The sequence below is a fragment of the Microcebus murinus genome, chromosome 8 (genome assembly GCF_040939455.1).
Source record: "Microcebus murinus isolate Inina chromosome 8, M.murinus_Inina_mat1.0, whole genome shotgun sequence".
Lineage (NCBI taxonomy): Eukaryota > Metazoa > Chordata > Mammalia > Primates > Cheirogaleidae > Microcebus > Microcebus murinus.
Genome location: NC_134111.1, coordinates 103,272,467 through 103,290,916, shown reverse-complemented (window position 1 = coordinate 103,290,916; position 18,450 = coordinate 103,272,467). Strand labels below are relative to the sequence as shown.

The window sequence follows — 18,450 nt, the reverse complement described above, 5'->3', positions numbered from 1 at the left end:
TGAGCAGAGATGTAAAGAAGCCCCGGGAGGGGCCGCAGGAGGAGCCGCGGGAGGGGCCCCCGGGAGGACTGGCTGAGGAGCTGGACAGCGGAGATGAGCAAGGCCGGCGCGTCTATGGAGAGAGGGCAGGAGCGAGGCAGGTGAGGACATGTGGGACTTTGCAGGACAAGGTCAGCCTCTTGCTTTGGTTCTGGACCTAGAGGGACAGCAGAATGCTGCGTGTACGTGCGTGTGTGCATGTGTCTGTATGTGTGTGTGCACGTGTGAGCACACATGGCCTTTGCTGTAGGGGTCACGTGCTACATGTCCATACCATCCTCAGCAACTCGAATTGTTTACGTAACAGTGTATCCCGGACATCTTCGCACGTCAGGACACACAGGTCTCTGTGGCTCAATGGCCAACACTGGCCTTACACGAATATGCCATCACTTATGTGTCATGGATAAAAAAGGCTTCCATCCTATTGTCTAACTGGTACAATTAGCTAACGAGTTGTAAAAAAATAAAAATTTCACAACTGGACGATGGATTAAAAATGTAAATGTAATAAAATGCCATAAAATAATTGACGTGTACTAAAGAGAGATGGTATTATCTCGGGTGAGGAAGGACTTTGTAATAAGCACAGCACCAAAGGCAGGAATCATGACTGGTTTGAGGACATAGTGTTAAAAGTTGTGTACATTAAAAATCATAACATTGGGATACAGAGGGGATGGTTAATGGGTGCAAAAATATAGTTTGCTAGAAGGAGTAAGATCTAGCGTTCAGTAGCACAGTAGGGCGACTATGGCTAACAACAATTTATTGTGTGTTTCAATTGTGTGTTTCAAGCGAAGGGTGGAGTCGGAACGTTCCTCACACAGGAACCGATAAATGCTTGAGGTGCTGGAGACTCCAGCTGCCCTGATTTGATCACGGCACACTGTAGGCTTGCACCGAAATATCACACGCACTCCATACACATGGACAACCATCACGTATCCATGGTAATTAAAAATTAAAGTTAAATAAATAAAGAATCATAAAATTAAAAAGGAAATGAAACAACGAGAAAAATTTTATGACATGCTATCCTACATGAAAGGTTAGTATCCTCTATACGCATCAGTCATAAAAAGATAAATGCTCCAAAAGAAAAGTGAGCAAAGAATATGCAGGGTAATAACAACCATGATGACGAAATACAAACCGCCACTAAACATAAACATGTTTGACCTTAATAGGGATAAAATGCAGATTATCTAAGAGAGCCTATTTTTTGGCCTTTCGCGTTGGAAAAAAAAAATGTTAGCACCACATTGGGGAAGTATGGGAAACAAGAGCCTCATTCCCAGATGTTAGCTTTTAGATCATATCAGCTGTTTTTGTGGTTTTTTTTTTTGACATGAAACGTTGTTTGTGCTCATTTAAGTTTAGAGAAGTAGGCTGTCATGACGATTAAGGATCCTGTGTGGATAGAATTAAGGATTCTATCGATTGGATCTTGGATAAGGGGGGAATCAGCTGTAAAAGACATTACTGGGGAAACTGAGGCGCTTTGAATACGGACTGCATAGTATATGGCATCAGAGGGGACCATCCTGGGAGTGACAATGGCGCTGTTGTCATGGAGGAGAAAGGCCTTGTGCTTATTTACTTATTTAAGGGTGAAAAATTGTGATGTGGCTAATTTACTTTCCAATGGTTCAGCGTATGAAAGTGTATCTGTGTAGTCTGTATGTCTGTCTCCCTATCTATCCATATCTACGTAGCTACAGAGAAAGAGAGAGAGAGAGAGAGAGAGAGATTGCCAGCACGTTAAAATGTTAACAATTGGTGAACACAGACGAGACATCTTTGGGTGTTCACTAAACTTTTTCATTCTTCCACTTCTCTGTTGGCTTGAAAATTTGCAGAACAAAAATTTAAAGGGGGCCTGGCGCGATGGCTCAAGCCTGTAATCCCAGCACTCTGGGAGGCTGAGGTGGGCGGATCACTCAAGATCAGGAGTTCGAAACCAGCCTGAGCAAGAGCAAGACCCCCGTCTCTACTATAAATAGAAAGAAATTAATTGGCCAACTAATATATATAGAAAATTAGCCGGGCGTGGTGGCGCATGCCTGTAGTCTCAGCTACTCGGGAGGCTGAGGCAGGAGGATCGCTTGAGCCCAGGAGTTTGAGGTTGCTGTGAGCTAGGCTGAAGCCATGGCACTCACTCTAGCCTGGGCAATAAAGCGAGACTCTGTCTCAAAAAAATAAAGAAGTAAAAATAGTTACAGAAATGACGGAACGTGGAATGGATCAGGGAGGCTTCAGTGTCACCTATGGTGTCCCTTATTCGAATGGCCCACGTTTCCGTGACGACGATAATGGCAGCTCCTGGCGCAGCGAGCTCACGCGGGGCTGAGCGTGGCTCTACGTCCTTCCGGGTGGTGGCGCCTTTCGCCCTCCGGCTCCCGAGGAGCTGCCCCCTCTTCACAGGTGAGCAGCCAGAGGACCGAGACGGCCCGAGCTTTGTGGGTGCACAGACCGTAAACCACGCGGATTCGCCCAGGAGCACGACATTTTGCTGACAAAAGGTGACGTTAGATGTTTCCATACCTGATGGCTCAGGTGCTGGGAGAAGCGGCTGCCCCGGCTCTCTGGAGAAGGCGGCGTCTGCGGACAAGCCTTGTCTTCGGGGGTGGGGGGCGTTTTCCCGCGGGTGGTGGGGCAGAGCACGTTGCCATACGTGTGGAAGCCCACAGGCCGGGCACAGTCCTGCGCGGTAGCCGCCGCCTCCCCAGCCTGCGGCTGTCGGCCACCAGCTGCAGCGGGACAAGCCTGAGGAGCGATTTGCACGATGTAGAGAGGGCCCCGCACAGAGTGTCACTGCGCCCTTAGCCAGGAGCGGCACAATGCCAAGTCCCAGCATCCATGCTCGTGTGTGCGTGCACGCGTGCGTGTGTGTGTGTGTGCAGGGTGTGTGGTGTGTGCATGTGGTGTGTGTGTGTCACGTGCGTGCACGCGTGTGTGTGTGTGTGTGCAGGGTGTGTGGTGTGTGCATGTGGTGTGTGTGTCACGTGCGTGCATGCGTGTGTGTGTGTGTGTGTGCAGGGTGTGTGGTGCGTGCATGTGGTGTGTGTGTCACGTGTGTGCACGGGTACGTGTGTGTGCAGGGTGTGTGGTGTGTGCATGTGGTGTGTGTGTCACGTGTGTGCACGCGTGCGTGCGTGTGCAGGGTGTGTGGTGCGTGCATGTGGTGTGTGTGTGTCACGTGCGTGCACACGTGCATGTGTGTGCAGGGTGTGTGGTGTGTGCATGTGGTGTGTGTCACGTGCGTGCACGCGTGCGTGTGTGTGCGTGCGTGCAGGGTGTGTGGTGTGTGCATGTGGTGTGTGCGTGTCATGTGTGTGCATGTGTGCGTGTCTGTGGTGTGCAGGGTGCATGGTGTGTGCATGTGGCGTGTGTGTGCGTACAGTGTGTGTGGCGGTAGCTCCTTTGTAAGGCAGTAAATGAGTTTTTTTCTCTCCAGCTTTAAAAATAAACAGATCTGGAGAGCGAGTGCGGCTAGAGATTGGTCAATACCGTATGCAAATAAATAAGTGCTAATTGCCTGCAGTGTCTGTGGGTGTCAGGTGCGGTTATTGGCCACATTTATGGGCCAATTAGGAGCCTTACCGGACTCTAGTGGTGATAGATTGTGGCTCGGTGGCTTCTCAGAACGTGCCGGAGACGGTGGGGCCGTGCGTCACTCTTCCCCACTCACGCGGTGTGGACGCCGGGCTTTTGTCCGTCCCCACGTGCTCGGGGCAGGGGTGGCTCGGGGCTGTGGGGGCCTGCAGGACCCGGGCTGGGGGACAGTCCGCACACGGCAAGTGGGACACAGGACCCGGGCTGCGGCTGAGTTTCCACCAAGGCGCTGGGGACACGGGCAAGGGCAGGACAAGCGAGTGCAGCCCTGCTGGGGACAGGCCGGCCGGCTGGGAGCTGGCAGGGTGCTCTCCTGCGCACTTGCTTCCTCCTCAGCCCTGGCACAGTTACGGTGGGGCTGGGTTTCCTGAAAAGCAGAGGGACCCAACGACAATGGCCGCTGCAACTGGACAGTCCACAGCCACATGCTCCAGGGAAGGCAAAGCCATCGAGGGGCCAGCGCTTGGTCTTTGTTCCTTCACCCATTTCCGAGGGGACTTTTGGGCCCTGTGCTCTGGGGGTGACTCAGACCCACGGCCTTGGAGCCCAGGGGAGGGGCAGAAGGGGTGAATGACCCCACCGGAAACACCTGACCAGCCGGGATGAGCACCTGCCGGTCAAATGCAAGAGCAGGGGGCCCGCCGGAGCCGGGGCTGGGGCCGGGGAAGCCTCTTTGAGGAAGGGACATGCCCTCAGAGCCCCCAGAGGCAAAAAGGAACCAGCCACAGAGAGTGGGGACTTCCCAGGTGGAGGAAAAGGTGAACAAACGGGGAGAGGCCGGGGGGTGGGAGTGTGGCTGGGGCAGGGAGGGGCGGGAGGGCACGCAGGCCACCTTTAGGGTCTTGGCCTGCGCTGTCAGAACAAAGGGGAGCTCCAGCAGGGGACAGCAGGGCCAGATCCCTGGGAGAAGGATCAGAGGAGTGGAGAGGAGGCCTGGGGGACCAGTGTGGGCCAGGGGAGAATGTTCTGGAACTGGCGGTCCCCTGGGGGGTTGGAGGGGCCAGGAGGGTGTGAGAGAAAAAATGGGGGGGGGCAGCCCTAGTCTTCTGGAAGATTCCCCGCTGTGTGTGTCCTGAGTCCAGGGTGGAGGTGTCAGTTTGAACTTTGATCCCTCAGATTCTGTAAGTTCCAGTTGGCTTACCTGAATGCCTCCTAATTTTTAATCAATTCGTTTCAGTATCAAATTAGTTAACCAATCGATTAACCAATCGTTTCTCCAATTTCAGTATAAGTGAACAGTATGTTAATAAAAAACCCGACCATGTTCTTCAAAGTCAATGGCAAACTGTGAGTTTCGACACATACCTCAATGTAACTTGTTTAAAAACGTTATTTATTTTAAAGACAGGGTCTCGCTGCATTGCTCAGGCTGGTCTCGAACTCGTGGCCTCAAGCAATCCTCCTGCCTTGGCCTCTCACAGTGCTAGGATTATAGACATGAGCCACTGAGCCCAGAAACATGACGTTTTAAAATACAGGTTGAGCATCCTTTATCCGAAATGCTTGGGACCAGAAGTGATTTGGATTTTTTTCAGATTTTGGAATATTTGCATATATACAATGAGATATCTTGAAGAAGGGACTCAAGTCTAAGCACAAAACTCATTTGTGGGCTGGGCGTGGTGGCTCACTCCTATAATCCTAGCACTCTGGGAGGCCAAGGCGGGTAGATCATTTGAGCTCAGGAGTTCGAGACCAGCCTGAGTAAGAGCAAGACCCCGTCTCTACTAAAAAATAGAAAGAAATTAGCTGGACAACTAAAAATATATAGAGAAAAAAATTAGCTGAGGAATGGTGACGCATGCCTGTAGTCCCAGCTCCTTGGGAGGCTGAGGCAGAAGGATCACCTGAGCCCAGGAGTGTGAGGTTGCTGTGAGCTAGGCTGATGCCACGGCACTGTAGCCTGGGCAACAGAGTGAGACTCTGTCTCAAACAACAACAAAAATCCTCATTTGTGTTTCACACATACCTTATATGCACAGCCTGAAGGTAATTTTATACACTATTTTTGTAATTTTGTGCCTGGAATAAGTTCTTTTTTTTTGAGACAGAGTCTCACTCTGTTGCCTGGGCTGGAGTGCCGTGCCGTCAGCCTAGCTCACAGCAACCTCCAATTCCTGGGCTCAGGAGATCCTCCTGCCTCAGCCTTCCTTTGACTGCAACCCGTCACATGAAATCAGGGTGGAATGTCCCACTTGTAGCACCATGTCAGTCCTCAAAAAGTTTTGGATTTTGCGGTATTTCAGATTTCGGACTAGGGATGCCCACCCTGTATAAAGAAGTATAAAGAAGGAAATTAAAACCCACCCAGAATTCCCCAAGACATCATTGCTAACATTTTGGACTTTTTTTCTGGATATAAAAATATCTTTATTTAATAGAGATCACTTATACACACATCTGTATCCTAAATTTTATTTACATAATTTCCCCATGTGATAAGTAGCTAAAGATCTTACTCTTTATAGATGTGCCATAATCAAATTAACTCTCCCCCGCTTGTTGGACTTTGAGCATATTTCCAATATTTTGTCATTATAAGCACCCCGTAGTCGTGAACACATCTGTGCAAATGTCAAAGTACTCACGTCATCCCTCGCCCAGATTGCTAGGCACTGCCTCCATTCATGGGGCCGGCAAACACCGAGTCCCTGCTGGGATGAAGGTGTGGTTTGGGCGCTGGACTCCCAGGCAGAGGGACGATTTTCAGAGCCTTTGCACACAACCCCCTGTGGCTTTGCAGAAATGCGGTTTTACTGTGTGCAGCCTGGCCAGGCCACAGTTCCACGGCGCCACATGCTGTGTTGGGACAGCCCCCAAGGCACTCTGTGGCGCGGTAGGCCTCCCACACCACGGGAAAATTTCAGGAGAAAGTGTCCATATGAACACGCCATCAGATCACGTGGCTGTACATGTACCAACGTGGAAGAGGAGGGGAAAGGACACCCTAGTGTCTTCCGAGAGAGGCGTCCGAAAGGCATGTGCACCGAATCGCTGGCTAGGTCAGGCCTGGGTGGTGGCATTTTGGGCGAGTTTTGCCTTCTTTATGCTTTTCTGATTTGGGGGGAGTAAAATACTGTATTTCGCAGTATGTAAAGATTACAATCACACTGATGATGGCACTAGCAGTATTAACAATGGAGTCCTAGAGTGGCTTTCTTCCCTGGCCACCTGCCACGTGTGGGTGGTGCAAAGGTACTCGGGCGCATCTGGGAGGTCTGGGCCCAGTCGGCCCTGGCTGGGGAGAGAACAACCTCTTGGAGGTTCTGCCCTGTGAGTGAAGAATCAGAAGGGACGCTCCTTGCCACCTCCCCGTTCCGAGACTGCAGCTGGGGGCCAGCTCCCCGGCCCTCCCGCGAGCAGCCGAAGCCCCTTTTCTCTGATTTACCCTGCCTGGGAATTGAAACCCAATTAATTGTGACAAATGACCGGCACCACCAGAAAAAAAACAACAACAAAAAAACAACTCCACGACAGCAGCATACACATATTTTCATTTCTTTATTAGAAAGAGGTCTCTACACTCTCGCCACCTCTCTCTGTTACTTTACACATTTTTCTTTTTCCCTTAGAATACTGTACAGCTGACACAAAAAAATCATCCCCAGGCAGGAAATACAAACTGGCATACTGGATCCAAAACAAGATCATATGAAATAACAAGCAAAGTGAAATGTCTGTCAATGGTTTTAATTACAGTACAAACAATATAAATAAAGCGTCATTGAGTCATTGTGAAACACAGAGTTGCTGAATGAGGTAATAGAAAAAAACAAAAAAAACCCCAAACAAACAAAAAGCCAGAAACCGTCTCTGCATAAGCCCCCGCCGATCCTCTGTCTTCTATACATCGCTATTTACAGAAACAGAAACCGCCTTCCCGGCCTTCCTGCCCCACCTGGAACTGCGTCTCAGCCGTCACCTTTGACCTGTCCGGCCCCCTTTTTGGAAACACACCCCACGGCACGAGGAGGCCCCAGCTCAGAGCTGGTGGGAGGGAGAGCTGCCCCTGGAGACCCCATGCGACCGACCCTCCCCTCCCCAGGACCTCAGGCTGGGAGGGACCTGCAACCTCAAGAACTGGATGTAATTCAGCCGCCTAAATTTGGTTGAAAGGGAAAAACTGTGATGCTGTTCAAGCGTGTGAGAAGGAATTACTTCTGACGTGACGGTGCTGGTCTTTGTCCCCCTTAATGCCATGAGGCAGCTTCTCAACGCTCCTTTCGCCTGCCCACCTCCCAACAGCCCTGACCCCACTCCTGTCACCTGTGTTACCTTCAGACCAGTGTGGTGGGAAAACTGGGGACCCCTGGTGGGAGGGGGTGCCCTATACGCTTGCATGAGCAGCATATGGGAGCCAACCCCCAGATTGGCCTCGGCTCACCACACCCTCGGGCCCTTCTTTGTCGCCGGCCCTGAAAAACCCAGGCAAGATGACGTCTTCGCCATCCCAGGAGAGCTGAGTGCAGGGCCTTGGCTGGGCTGCCCTGCTGGCGTCCCTGCCCGAGGCCTCTCAAGAGTCTACCTGCAATGTCCTTACTCAAGCCTTCCGTGCTCAGGACCAGCCACTGCCTGAGTCGGCACCCCGGGTCTGCTTTTGACAACAGTTCTTGAACCTGCGCTGACGTTAGCTTTCTGGGCCAGTGTGGACACCGGCCAGCACCAGGGAGCAGGGGGCCTAGTCTGCTTTAGGGTAAGCTGATCCCAGCAGCTGCTGCATGAAGGGGTTTGTTCATCTAGAAGATTCCCCAATGCCTTCATACCTTGTTTGGTTCTTTTTTTACACCTGCGTGGCAGGACAGAGGCCCCGCACTTCCCCACGCTGAATGCTGGATGGCTCCTAGCCGGGCAGGTCTGTACTGACCCACAGGGGTGCCTGCGCCAGGCCAAAATAAAAAAGGAGCCTGAGCTGACCTCTCTCACACTCACCAAGGCATCGTGCCTTGGCCCCGTCCGGTGGGTGCCCAGCACTGGACGCCAGAGCTGTCCGTTCCAATCTCCTGGGCAGCCTCTGGCCTGAGCCCTGGAGCCTTCGGAACTGCTGCAGGTCTTTGCTAAATGGACCCGCCTACCTCCAGGCCCAGAGGCCGGCCTGTAGGGAGTGAGGGCCTCGCCCAAGAAGAGTCCCACCAAACAGGTGCGGCCCCCAAACCAAGCACTGTCATTTTGTAGCAAAATCAGCACCTTGTGGTACCAGGCGATAAGGACAGGTTTTCAAGTGTGTATGTGCTGTACCGCTGCTTTGGGGCAGGTATTTATTACACTGGTGAAACTTAAATACTTCTAAAACCTGGCCTTTCAAAAAAAAAAAAAATCACAGAAAAAACACTTGTTGGTTTTACAGAATCCCTTCCCAGAATCATCTACTGATGGAATGTCCTCTAATTTCAACTCTGACATAGGATGCAAACCCATGCTTAAAAAGCAGCAGACATATGAGTTAAACAAGGGATCCATTCACATTAAAAAAAAAAAAAATCTATGTAAGGACAGTATTTCTTCTCTAAGGGGAAAAAAATATTTTTGTTTGGAAATACCAATGTCTAAGTTGCTAAATGTTAATTTTTTTCCCCTCCAGAAATGAGAGATAAGGAGTCTGACCCGGGTGCTCACTATTCTTCCAATCAAAGATGTCACAGCATCTCGGGGGCCAGCGATGACTTCCTGGAGGTGATGGAAACAAGTCTGTTTCTTAGTGACCCGTCTACTCCAGGTGGATACACTTGCTCCCCTTCTCTCTTCTGCAGAACTGGAAGAAATCTGACATTTTGGCTGGCAGGCAACCTGACTCAGATGCTTGCAGGACAAAGGCCGTTGTCGTCTGGGGTACAGAGCCAGGCAGGGGTGGACTGGGCCTGGGCGGGGCCTGGCTGGGGCGGGGGACAGGTTAGAGACGCATGCTCCCGGGGCTTCCTGGAGAAAGCCACTTAGGAATCCAAAAAGGGACACAGAAAGTGAGAGATGCAAGTCTGGATGCCAAACGCCCTTGTGTAGCATTCTGGTGAAGGATGAGGGTGAAAATCACTCGAGACGAGACTTCACAACACGTGAAACCCAAGTCGGAAGAGGCAGCTGGAAATAAATTATTATTTTCCTTTGAAGGAAAGATGTGAGTCTCCAGCACTTTTCTGTCTGAATTCCTTCCTGACTGCTTTTCAATTTGTTTGCTTGAAGGCCATAAATACAACCCCGGGGAGTTCTAGAACAGTCTCAGCGACCTTGTGGGAGGGGTGGGGGGCGGGAGAGAAAAGGAGCCTTGGGCGGGGGAGGGGAGCAGCCCTGCAGGAGGTGTGCGAGTCCTTTCCAAGTATCTGTGCCTCCCGAGTAGTTGTTAGACCTGATCATCCTCCCTGTTGCCTGGTTGCTGCAGGTTCTCCCCTTTCCTTTCCTTTCTAGAATGTCCCAAATGCAGGGTTGGCAGACCGGGTGCCACAGGGAACCCTGGCACCTACCTATGGGCACAGCTCAGGCTGGGGGAAGACAAGTTCCCCACGTTCAGGCGTGAGATGCGCTGGATGGCAGGGCCGGAGCCCAACAAGGAAGACAGCGAGGGACACTCGGTGTCCAGTCGCACGAGCTCAGGGAGCCGGGGAGAGAGGCCAGAGAGCCTAAAGCCACATTTGGCCACCCAGGGTGCTCCCCAGCAAGGTCTGATGGCTAAAAGGAGGAGAGAAAGCACAGGGAGGTGAGGCCCCGTACATGCACGCGTCGCAGCGGCCCTCGATGATGGGGGTGGTGGTGGGGCTTGGCCAAGCCAGCACCATGTAGGACAGAGACAGGGTCAGCCTGGGCCTTAGCTAACACCACTGGCACGAGGGCAGAGTCCAAGCCCTTCTTGCCTTTGGAAAACCACACTCAGGCTAAATGAAAGGAGGACACGCGTGTGAAGCAAGGGCTGACGACACGGTGAGCGAGCAGGTTTGAGAGGGGCTCTTGGGATCAGGGGCCCCAGGGAGGCTCGTCCCTCCTCTGACCCTGCGCCCGGCACGCAGGGGCTGGGGAAGGGCAGCAGCGGCTCAGCAGAGAGAGGAGGCTACGGGCTACAAAGGGGGGGGGGCGGCTGGCAAATGTGCCCATCACTGCCTCCCCAGGACGCTGGCTCCAGTACGTGGTGTCGGCTAGGGGACAGGTTTGCAGGCGTGTGCTCTGGCTTCGGTCCTACCCGGGTCTCTGTTCTTGTTAAACGCTCCCATTTCCTGAGCCTCTGTCCCTGGCCAGGCGTTAGGCTGGCGTTCATCACACTGGTCCCAAACCTCGCCGCACCCTGCAAGCTTCACAGATGAGGAAAGCAAGAGTCCAGGGAGCCGGACGCCCGCCCGGGGCTGCGCCGGCACCCTCTGGGGGACGGCAGAGCCAGGGGAGCTCAGGGCTGCCAGCGCCCAGGGCTGTCTTTCCCGCTGGGTCGTGTTTCTCCCTCGTGAAGTCAGCAACGGCTCCTACGCAGACCCAGGAAACGACCCCAACTGTGCGAGGGTGTCACAAAACTAGCAAGGCTGGTGCCTACACTGGAGGGCCGAGGCTGGATCCAAACAGACCTCATTAGGCTGGGAAAAATCTCAGAAGAGGGAGCTTCAGCGCAAGATGCTGTGCTGGAAAGCCACAGCCCGGAACTGGCTGGCAGACCCGCAGCCCTGCAGAGCACGTAATTCAGTAAAACCACCCTCCCCTCTGTGTCTCTTAACCCCGTCACCAACGGGCACCCACTGCCTTCACCTCTATTTCCGGGGTGCACAAACATGGCGAGTACATCTTGGGAGATACAACATTGCATCTGGTTTCGGGACCAATGACTCATGAACTCGTCACTCACAAACCTTCAGCTGCTCTGGGGCGGCCAAGAGTGACCGGGGCTCAGGACTGGGGTGTTGGGCTCAGGAGCCCCCCTGCCCTCTCCAGTACTGGAGGGCTGCCCGGGCGTGGGCAGGACCCCAGCACCCTTCCCTGCAGGGTCTCCTCGGCCACTAGCGAAATCGGCTGGCTCTGCGACACACACCCGCGCCTCAGTAACCACGACGCCGGACATGGGGATGAGGGGGTGTCCAGACCACCCACGTGGCTACCGGGGGTACAACAGCCTGCACCTGGGCTACCCCAGCTCGCTGCATTCTGAACAGAAAAGGGCATGCGGATTCTGCAGTGGCGACCTCTCCTGTCCTCGTCATTTCACAGAACAATCAACAATGCAACTCAACCCCCTTCCCAAACCGGTTCTCTCTAACACTGCTCTTGGGCCTTGCTTCTCCCCGCCTGGGCGTCAGTTAGCTTGAAAATGGGAATGACAGCGCTGTTAGCAAAGGAAGGATTCCTGGTTTGACGCGGAAACACGAACAGATTAGCCACCAGTTTTATTTGGAAAGAAAACCCTTGAAACCCCACTACCGCCTTTCCTGCTGCTGTCAAAACTTGGGCTCAATCAAGAAAGTGGGGTCTGTCTTGGAGCAGATCAACGTGGCCGGAAATGGTCGGGGAGGGGCTGTTTCCTAAGGAGGAGTCAAGGACATCCCCATGCTGGAGGCAGGGAAGGGGGGAACCAATCTAGCATTCAGGTTGTGGAAGGCGAATGGAAACAAGAAGTCATCTGGGAAAATATTATATTATAAACACATAGAATAATATGTACACACTCATATACATCCCAAAGAGAAGCCTTACAAGGAATTCCGTTTCTTTTCAAAAGAAGGCTTCACTATGATAAAGCATTCCTATAGTGGGAATTAACTACAATGAAATAATTTAAGAATTTCATTTATACTCTATCTGTGTTCACTACAGAAAGTCTACGGTCAAGGCTGTGAGGGGCTGAATGTGCATGGCTGGATGAGAGCACTAATGCGTTCTTCAAAAATAGGCAATGACTTTTATTTTTCTCTATTCACATTTAAAATAACTACACAGTGATGAAACGCAGAATTAAAACTCGGATGGATGGGCTATGGGACTGTCGTCACGGTTCTCAGACTTGTGGCTTCTGCAACTTGTGTTTTTGGGTTCTGGTGACTTCCACTGAGCTTACTTAAGACTAGAAATTTCCATGAAACACTTACCCACATATAAAGTCTGTGCAAAGCTTTATTTCTTTCCCCACCTACTTTGATTTTTTTTTTTTTTTTTAAAAAGTGAAAGAAGAGGAAAAACTCTTACAAAATATAAGGTTTACTATACGAGAGCAAAGAACTCGCCGGCGGCTGCCGCGTAATGTGCCTTTGTCTTTCTGTGCTACGGCAGGCCGGTGTCCTCGGTCTTCCATCGCGACAACCCTTCCTCCCCATCACCCTGCCAGAGGCAAAGCCGCCCCCTCCGTTGCTTTCGAACCTCAGGGATGCCAGCATCTGGTTTATTGCGTCTGACCGCCACAGTGAAGGTGGCTGACGACACCATGACAACGGCACATCAGGTGAGGTGCTGGCCCGCGGGGCCTGGCTGCTAAGTCCAGCTGGTGTGGGATCTCAGCAGCCAGCAGGTGCCTCAGAACAACCCGCAGCTGCCTCTGAAAAGGGTCCCGCATTCGGAAAATCACTCCGTCTTGCCAGAGCCCCTCGGTCTTGGTTAGCAAAAGTAGTGTCGGAATTAAATCATGCTTTCAATCACGAGAAATCACATGCCTCTTCCCCACCCCCCCATTCTAATATGCGCCAGGGTCTTTTTCTCCCCCCCTTCTCAATTTTAATAAGCAAATCGTACCACCATCTTATTCTGATATGTTCCTTTTTAAAAGCTGTATATCACGTTAATGGAAGTGTTTACTGCTGGGAATATTTTCCATGTACAACGATCTGTAACCCTCTTATCTCAACTAGTTGCACATTATTAGTTCACATCCAGTTCAATTTATAAATTAACAGAGGTGCCATTTGTCTGTACAAAAATCAATGCATATTTATGAACTTCTTTTATTCAAATAGATTTTCACACATCTTATCTAAAGACACAATACAGAAGCCTGTGTGACTTGGCCAACGTGGCCCGGGAGTGGCTGAGACCCAACACATCCACCTTGGCAAAAGGACATAAAATATCTCTTACGTTCGGAAAAAATAGCCTTCTACGTGTTTACTCGGTTTACCAAATGCACTCAAAATGCTGTCATTAGCCGAATTTGCGATTTCCTTTTGAATTTCTGAGTTATTCTTATTTATTTTTTCCATTTTGTTTTTGCACCAAGGAGACTGCAGTCAAATAATACTCAGCAACTGATTTCCTCTCTTTGGACTGAAAAATTAAACAGATACTAAATTATGACAGTGAATTTAGAAAGGAGGGCTCCAAGGGCTTGAAAGAACATGTCTGGGATAATATGATGCTTCTAAGAGTATTGCAATCACATCGTGGCAATCACCGGAGCGTGCCGCGTAACTACCTCCTCGGCTAATATGCTTTCTTCTCGGTGATGACTAATCATGTTCTATTAAACAGCGGTAATGCTGGAAGAACTCAACTATACAAGTGTAATGAAGCCAGTATTCTCCCTGGACAGATTAGCTACAACTGATTTGACACATACCATCATAGGGGCTTCAGACCTGACAAACTCTGTGCTTGCCTCTGATTTATGCCGTCAAGCTCCTCGGAGAAGAGATGAAATCCAAGTGTTCTGTTTGGTAGAGGTGAAATGTACTGATGTGCTTAACTGCCAGTTAAGGAAAGTTGCCCCTTCTCCTTGTTCCTCGCCTCCCCTCCCCCTCGAGCCCCCGTCCCTGGTGCCACCAGGACAAGGGCCCCGCACCGTGTGCTATCATCAAAGAACCAAGGCCCCGTCGCTCTCTCCTGTTTGCTGTTTGTGGGGGGAGTGTGTGAAAAGGGATCGATTCTGCAGCCTCCCGGCCTCCTCTTCGCCCTCTGAGGACGTCCAGGCTTTGTGATTTCGTTCTGGGTGAGAGTGGGCGGGCGGGCGGGCGGGAGGTGACCACCAGGAACGGCGAGGGGACGCGGCGGGACTCACGTGCTGCGACTCCGCGTGCGCGGCGGCGGGGCTGCCGCGTCCCGGGCGTGGCGGGGCGGTGGGTGGGCACGGCCGCTCCTCAGATGACGGTGGGCACCCTCCCGCTGCTGTTGTTCCGGTTATTGTTCTTCCTGGACAGGTTGGGCGTGGCCATGAGCACGAAGCGCTCGTCGGGGCAGCCGTACTGCAGCAGGACGTCGATGCACTCCTGGCTGGAGGCCTGCCGGGCGTAGGCCAGCGCCGTGTTGCCGTGGGCGTCGCGGGCCATGACGTCCACCCCGTACTGCGGAGGCAACAGAGCTCGGGTTAGCATCCTGGGGTCTGACGCAGGGAGGCGCACCTGCACCTGGCGGCCTGTGCCCCGACACGGACTGCCTGGGGCCGGCTACGGCAGGACCGGGTGGGGACCCAGGGCCATCTGGGGCTGGAGGCACAGCCCGGCTCCCCGCCAGGGCATTCTTTTAAGGGCAGAATACGCTTTTCTCAACTAAAACCCCTCCTTTGTGCAATATCAAGGAATCAGGGATAACTTTATTTTTGCCATTTATATGTTGACTTCCCAGTTGTAAAAATAAAAAATCACTTTTTTTAAAATCTCAGAGGCAACTCATTGTATCGTAGAGAGTACTTAAGTAATGCGTAAGAGCATAACAGGAAAAAATCACCTACAATGTTGCCATTCTGAGATAACCTTTGTTAATATTTTAGTGTGTTTTCTTTTAATGGGTTTTCTCTGAATCTAAATGTATGTGTGCATAATTGAGATAAAACCATACAAGTCATTTTAACCTCTCTCTCTTTTTTTTTTTTGCTGAACACTGTGCTGTGATCATTTCCTTACATCATTAAAAATGACTCAAAAGCATGACATATAATAGCGATCTAGTATTAGATCTAGTATTAGACATAGCCCAGTCACTCTGTCCTCAAAGGCCGCACGTTTAGCCCAAAAGTTGTCATTGGTAGAAACTAGTGCGCCGATATGTATCCTCACATCAAACCTTTCTCAGGATCTCTGATCGTCAGAGAGATGATTAGGAGGAGGAAGCACTCGGTTAAAGTGCACAACGTTTTTAAGTTTCTCGCTCATGGGAAAAGGGTGGGCCTACCTCCACTTCCGCTGGCTCTGCCCGTAAGGGAGCCTGAGCGCTCGCTCCACAGCCCCGAGCCCTCGAAGGGGCTCTCCGCCAATGTGATGAGCAAGGACGGCCAGGGACTGGTCACAGGCAGAACCGTGCCCGCGGCCCCATTCCCACGGGGAAGCCCCGCACCCACCCGGCACTCTAGAATGCGATTATGTTTGGCGATGGGGCCTTTAATGGTTGTAGATAAGGTCAAACGAGGTCGTAAGGGCGAGGCCCCATCCTGCAGGGCTGGCGTCCATGTGAGAGGAGGAAGAGGCACGGGAGCGAGTGCAGAGGGGAGGCGGGAAGGGCCGTGTGAGGACACAGGGCACAGAGAGGCGCCATCTCCATGACGCCAACCCTGCTGGTACCTTGACCTTGAACTCCCGGCCCCCAGAAACCGGGAGAAAATAAAAGGCCTGCTGTTGAAGCCACCTGGCGTGTGGCATGCTGCTACGGGCAGGCCGGGCAAACCAAACGCGGCCGTCGAGCGATCAGTGTCGCACGCACCATGTGCATCACGCACGCCCGCGCGGGCCACGTACCCAGATCAGCAGCTGCGCCAGGACCACGTTCCCCTTGCGGCAGGCCAGGTGCAGCGCCGTGCGGCCGTCGCCCTCCCCGCAGGTCTCGTTCACCTCGTCCCGGGAGCCGTGCGCCAGCAGCAGGATGACCGTCCGCAGGTCCTCATCGGCGGTGGCCCGCAGCAGGTGCTGGCCCAGGGACAGCTCCGTGCACGGCAGCGGGGCCAGGAAGAGCTTCTGCTCGTACTTGGCCCGGATCCACCGCTCCTTCTCTTCCCTGCAAGAGCCACCAGACAGGTGCGGTCACAATGGGCGGGGCAAGCCGGGCCACAGCCCCTGCTGCGGGGCCAGGAGGCACTGGGGGGGGGTTGTAACTGGAGATAAGTGTCTTTGCCAGCACGGGAGCCCCCAGGGGTGCGGCTGATCCGTGCTCAGAAAGCAGTATCGTCACCGCCCCGCCAGCACTGGGAACGTACCAGAAATGCGGATTCTCCACCCCCCAGGCCTTCGCCCCAAATCAGAACCTGGGGGGGGGGTGTTTTAAAAAAGCCCTGCAGGCTGGAGTGGTGGCTCTTGTTTGTCTACAATTCCAACACTCTGGAAGGCCGAGGCGGGAGGATTGCTTTGAGCTCAGGAGTTCAAGACCAGCTTGAGCAAGAGCGGGACCCCATGTCTCTTTTAAAAAACAGAAAAGTTAGCCTGGTGTCCTGACACACGCTTGTAGTCCCAGTACTCGGGAGGCTGAGGCAGGAGGATCGCTTGAGCCCAGGAGGTTGAGGTTGCAGTGAACTATGATGACATCACTACATTCTACCTGGGACGACAGAGAGAGACTCTGTGTCAAAAAATAAAATAAAAATAAAAAAGCCCTGCAGAGGTTTCCGATACCCAAGGTGGGAGAACCACTGATCTAAGGCTCACAGCCTCGGAGCTCCCGATTGCTTTTGCTTCCAGTGCAGGAGCTGTGGCCTTGGGTCAGTGGCTCTCACGCCTCGAGACGCATCGGAGAGGCAGGGTGCAAGGACAGCCTCCATAGGCCAAGAGCTCAGTTCTACTGCAAGCAAGAGACACTGTGAGTCAGGGTTAAAGGACACTCGCCTAGACTCTGGGGGCAGGACAGTCCAGGGCTCCCCCACCTGGGGGTGACATGTGCTCTTAGCTCATCCTCCGGGAATGGGAGGGTGTGCGATCTCCCCGGGGTCTCCGGACACTTTCAGTTGAAGAAAACACGGCCAAAGACCCACCCTGGGAAGGGCAGAGACTCCAACGGGGAGGTTTAGAAAAGAGACACAAGCTAAGCTCAGTCACTGCGTGCACCTCTGCAACCTCTCAGGATACCCGGGAAAGGCTTAAGTGCAGGTGGCAGGATGTCAGGGAGCCCTCCAATGACAATGAACAGCAGGTTCTCAGAGGGGAATTGTTCCAGGTGGGCCCCCTGAGGCCGTGGATGAGCAGGGGCACAGAAGAGAGGATAAGGCTGGGGACGGGGCGGAGGGGGAGGGGTGCTGGGGGTATCTCCCCCCCATGACCCGGCTGGGACTGAGCACGCACAGCTCAGTGGGTGTGATGACCGCTCCACCCCCGGGGGTCTAAAGAGGGCAGGGACCCTGCCTATGACATCTGGAGGGGGGCCAAGGAGGAAGGGGGAAGGAAGCGTGTTCAGGTTGACCCGGAGCAGGGACCCAGGGCAAGTTGCTCCCAGACTCTGTGGCTGCTCGTGACGGCTTCTGGCTTTTGTTTCTCAAAAAAGGGTGCGAGAAGCACTGAAAGCTCGGCGCTCCCCAAGACTCGGCAGCACCACTCAGAGAAAGTGTGGGGGAGAGGGGGGGCGGTGGGGGGGCAAGAAATTTAAAAAGAACAACGTGAGATTTCACAAGGAGCTCTTGAAATTTTGCAGGCGGCCAGGGAGCTGAGCCGGCAGGGTGTGCTCCTCGGCCCACCGTGCGAGAAGGGGCTGTGATTACCCACAGAGGCTGAAATCACACACTGATTCTCAATTGCCCTCTCCTAAAATCCAGAAGTTTCTCCGGGGGCGTAATCAGAGTACACATAGCTACAAACTTTCTTGGAGAGATCACTCAGGGCTTCCACGGAAAGTCTAGAAAGAAAACTCATTACCCGTGACATTTTTGCTTCCGAGGCACAGAGTAAAAGCGTTGTGTACACCTTTTACCAGTGTTTACACTGCTCCCGGTGATCTAGTGTC

The 18,450-nt window shown here is 52.7% G+C and overlaps 1 protein-coding gene across 7 annotated transcripts in view; it reads right to left on the bottom strand.

Moving 5' to 3' along the window:
* Positions 1-7,141: 7,141 nt before the first annotated feature.
* Positions 7,142-18,450, bottom strand: part of AGAP1 (ArfGAP with GTPase domain, ankyrin repeat and PH domain 1) — a 535,764-nt gene continuing 524,455 nt past the window's right edge. For all 7 annotated transcript variants that reach the window (XM_020288104.2, XM_020288106.2, XM_020288109.2 and 4 more), the window contains 2 exons: positions 16,266-16,521; positions 7,142-14,879 (listed from right to left, as the gene is read on the bottom strand). In XM_020288104.2, the coding sequence (XP_020143693.1) occupies positions 14,676-14,879; positions 16,266-16,521 (460 nt within the window). In that variant the 3' untranslated portion in view covers positions 7,142-14,675. The remainder of the gene's footprint in view (positions 14,880-16,265; positions 16,522-18,450) is intronic.